The sequence below is a fragment of the Amblyomma americanum genome, chromosome 4 (assembly GCF_052857255.1).
Source record: "Amblyomma americanum isolate KBUSLIRL-KWMA chromosome 4, ASM5285725v1, whole genome shotgun sequence".
In the NCBI taxonomy this organism is placed as follows: Eukaryota; Metazoa; Arthropoda; class Arachnida; order Ixodida; family Ixodidae; genus Amblyomma; species Amblyomma americanum.
The window spans coordinates 89,884,916-89,889,479 of record NC_135500.1 but is presented as its reverse complement, the minus strand read 5'-3'; the positions used below and the strand labels follow the sequence as shown (position 1 = coordinate 89,889,479).

General features: G+C 45.2%; 1 protein-coding gene across 1 annotated transcript; it reads left to right on the top strand.

The window, feature by feature from the left end:
* The first annotated feature begins 2,369 nt into the window (after positions 1-2,369).
* On the top strand, positions 2,370-3,551 carry LOC144129657 (uncharacterized). Its single transcript, XM_077663768.1, has 2 exons — positions 2,370-2,556; positions 3,298-3,551. Exons 1-2 carry the CDS (start codon positions 2,499-2,501, stop codon positions 3,549-3,551), a joined length of 312 nt encoding a protein of 103 aa, XP_077519894.1. The 5' UTR covers positions 2,370-2,498.
* Positions 3,552-4,564: the final 1,013 nt, after the last annotated feature.

Sequence of the window (4,564 nt, the reverse complement as noted above, 5' to 3'; positions counted from 1 at the left end):
CAGTATCAACTTCACTTTGTCCAGGGTGAAAAAGCGAAAGCTGGATGATGCAATCAGGACCAGCAGTTCAACTTAGACCAAAGCGAAGAAACGAATGGATATCCCACCACAAACAGAAGAACTTCGAGAACTTTCCGGAGCTTTCCAAGACGCAAACGTTGTACCTGCGCTATTTTCTGGGCTGCCAGAATATTACGAGCATTTTCAGGAGCCCGTACAAAACCAAACTCCTCACTTATCAAGTTGTACTCTCAGGAAAACGTTGCTAATAATCTTGACGTGCTAGTGAAGAAGGCCAACAACTTTCTGTCCACATTTTCACTCTGAGAGGACGCAGTAAAATTAGTTTGGGCTTCAACAAGGCACTTGAAAAACGCACCGGACAGATCACTTTGTAGAGGTGGAAGAGTGACTTTTCTGTAATGAAAAGGCTGTGTCACACAAGTATTGAGAGCCCCAGCGTGTCATTATTGAAGTCGTTATGTTACCCTGAACGAAATTCTGTCAATGTGCCTGCTGTTATGAGGGGTCTGAAACATGACCAAGATGCTTTAAGGCTTGTAAAGCTAAAGAAGCCACAAAGCACCACGGCTTCTAATGCCGAAGGTCAGGGCTGCACCTGAGCTGGCGCATCACCGGATGCCATAGTCGCGTGCAGCTGCTTTGGCAGAGGTGTTGTGGAGCTGAAGTGCCCATTTTTGTTGAGAGATTTTGAGATCACCACCAGGAACACGTGTTTGAGTGGCATCAATGGAGCACTTAAGCTTGACACAAGTCATGCTTACTACATTCAAATCCAGACTCAGATGAAAGTGTACCACGTTTAATTCTGCGACTTCGTGGTGTGGGGACCGAATGTGCTACACATTGAGAGAGTAAGGTGTGATGAGCAGTTTCGCGCTGACATATTTGTTCGTGCGGGACAGTTTTTTCAGAGGGTATTTTTACCTGCACTGTTCAGCCGCTATTACACAGGGGAGCAAAACAGTTTTGAGGACAAGCCGTCCGACGGTGTAGAACACTGTTTCTGCCGTGGACCGGATACTGGCAAAATGGTTGCTTGTGACAGTGCGTCATGACAGTACAAGTGGCTCCACATCTCCTGTGTTGGACTCAAGCGCAAGCCGAGAGCAAAAAAATGGGTTTGTCTTGAGGGCAAAGAAAACAACTCATTAGTCTTGTTTTTTTTTGTCACTCTTTCTTCTTACGTGCAGTTCAGGCTTCCAGTTTCAATGTTGCCAATACAAAGAAAATATATCCTGCATTCTTCAATACATCTGTGCCATGGCGCAATGCATCTTTACACATAGTATCAATGACAACAGTGAACAAAACATACAGCTGACAATTGCAGGAATACAAGAATATTTTGAAGTTTCATTGTAAAACCACTTTATTGGCATCCATCTACAACCGTAATTAAGTCAGAAAAATGTATAAATAACAAGATTTCACAAAATGTGTGGTGGTAAAGGCAGTAACACAGATTCGAATGTGCAAGCGGTGTATATATTCAATGCAGGCCACAGAGTATGGTATACCTAAGGCAAAATAGGAAGAGGACAATGTCGATTGGGCCCCTTTTCTTTACTGTTGCAGGTTTACAGTAATATTTAATGTTTGCCATGCTGAGACTGCAAATGTACGCATTTCAAACAACACAAATGGAGCAGAAACAACGCGACATTGGCAAAAATCTGAGGGCCAACCACACTTACGGTACAAAGCTATGCACACTTACAAAGCTATGCACACTTAAGCCTTACCCCCGAATGCAGAAATGTAACTTGGCTCGCGCTTCGACTCAACTTCGGCAAGTCGAGTCGAAGCACCAAGGCGGCTTCAGAACGGCCAAGTTGGGTTTCGTGTTTCATAGATGCTCAACCTGACTTGCTTCGTCAAGTTAAGCGCGTGCTTGAAAGCGAGGGCGCATTGCTCGTCTGGGGATGAGAGTATTGAACAATCTGTTATAATAACACCCATTTTGCTCCTATAAAACAACGCATCTCGTTCAGCAGTCATAAACAGGCACTAGGTGTGACTTCTGCGGAAAATTGCTGACTATAAAAACTACATTTCAACGATACTCGCTGCTTCCGCTTGATTGAAGCTTCAGTCTGGCAACATGCCCCACATTGAGCCAATTCTGGTTGAGCCATAGCCAGTTTTTTCCATGCTTTTTCTTTGTTGCTCGCGTGTTGTACTGGCAAGTCTCTCCTGCACGCTGTGTTCACCTCACAGGCAGCAAAATGTCGCTCCAATCATCGCAAGACGACTCCTGCTCCCAGCGGAGACCAGCGCCTCGCTTTACTTTCGAGGAAAAAGAAATCTTACTGGGTTTGGTGAAGACATACCAGCATGTGCTAGAGTGCAAAAAAACCGACGTGTCGTCGCTGGCAAAAAAGAATGCCACCTGGAAGGAAGTTGCCGGGCTCTTCAACAGCCATCACGGGGTAACCCGACGGGACCCCAATCAGCTCAAGAAATGCTGGGCTAATATGAAGCAGAAGTCGAAGGGGGAGGACGCGACGAAAAAGAGAGATCGCCACAAGACAGGTGAGCGCGGCTTGCAGGCCGTTTACAAATGCTTGTTCCTGCATGCTTTGTATGCCATGGTTAAGGGCATGATTATTCTACTTGGGTCTGCGTAAGCAGCATGTACTGGAATGCATAGTTTTTTTGGCAACAATGTGATAACATGGAAATGGGCACGTAATAACCTTTCGGTGTAGTGTACACTGCTTTGTTTACAAACGCAGATAAGTGCAACCTGCGTTAATCGTGTAAATAATGCAAGAGCAGTATCCTGTACAGCCTCCTTAATTGTTAAAAACTACATAGAATGTTTACTACATTCAAGTCAGTACGAAGGCATGCGATTTCTGCTACATAGAAGACGGCGATGAGCGGGCAGCGCAGTGGGACGGAGGGCTCGCGCCAGGCCAGCAGCGAACAGACAACGCACGATTTTGCTCGGGGTTGGTACCCTTCGCATACTGTCGCACCGCGAAGCGCAAATTGGGTGCACCGTAGTTCAGACGGTGTCCACACTAGCGATCTTCACGTTCATGAGGAAACTTGCCGCGCAATTTCGCTTGGTACTATCAAAAATCCGGAAGGCTGTACATACAGCTACCTACCTCGGCATAAAAACGGAGCGAAAACAACACGCAGTTGCATGCATTGGTATGCCTTTGGTTGCTTTTGTGTGGCACTTCATGAACAAAATATTTCAATGGCACATTGTCTATAAATTAAGGCTAGCGTCACTGTGTGCGATTGTTTTTTTCTTTTCAGGAGGAGGGCCAGCGAAATGCCACGTGAGCGCTCTGAGCGAGCAGGTGATGGCTGTTGCCAGCCACATCTCGACCAGGGCAGGCAACGCCACAGACTCGGATGGGGGCATCGACCTGCCACCAGTGGCAAGTTTGCCTGTGATAAGGCTGCTGCAGCCAATGGTGGATGAGCGAGGCGATGCAGAATGCCATTACTCAGGTAAAGCACTTCGCATGTTGTTGGAAAACAGCACTCCTCTCTTTATATTCCTTTGATGTGTACTGTGTGTACTGTGATCATGATCAAAGTACTGTGTGTACTGTGTGTACTGTCACGATTGACAGTGTTTCAATTTTTTATATTGCCTTGAACCTGCTGTGAGGAATGTAGGGTTCATCTACAACAAATTATACAAATCTCATTTATACAACACTGTGGAAAGCTGCTGTACATGTGGTTGGCTGAATGTTTGTGCAGATAAAGGCTGCATTGGTTGACAGTGCGAAAGGATGACCTGCTCCAAGCTGCATGTTGTTGGACAGCCCTCCGAAGGCATTTTGTCTTGACTGCCTACATTCATGTGAGTGGTATGGTGTGTTTCTGTAGTGGAAGGAGGGTTAACCGTCGGACACTGAGGGAGCGGGCATTCAGTGCTGCAACCTGAACTGCATTCATTATGACATTCTCACCTGATGTTTTTGAGTCTTGTTTGGCATTCCTGCCTCACTTTAAACAAATGCCAACTTTAATGCAGTTTCATTATACATGGACTCCTTCACATACATTTCCATATTTTTGTGTACTTGTGCATGATGGTGCTCCAGGGATAAGGTAACAACATTCTTGTGAATAATGGTGCAGCTTGCCTATGTGTAATGCTCAAAGCCTTTTGGAATTGGGCTGCTAGTTTTAAGGAAATTGTTAGTTTTGCAATGCAGAGGTTTCACTCGAAGCGTGTTTTCTGTAGCCCTGAATTAGGTTGCCTACAAGCATGCTTATTAGTGCAGACTGAAAAGTAGCACTAGTGGCTGCAGTGTGCACACAATAAAACTGTGCAGTAATATTTATGCAGGTATCGTCAACAGTAAAAACTTCTTGCATAACAGAAGACTCAATTGTCACTTGTGCACAGTTTATTTTTACAGTGCACTGTATTACATAAACATAAAGGAGGTTGCAATACCAGCTATATGAATTGCACTGCCGATACAACACAACAACACTGAAACAGTATTCAGAGATTTTCTGATTCAGGACTACACGAGAAATAGCAGCTTTGTACTGTAGC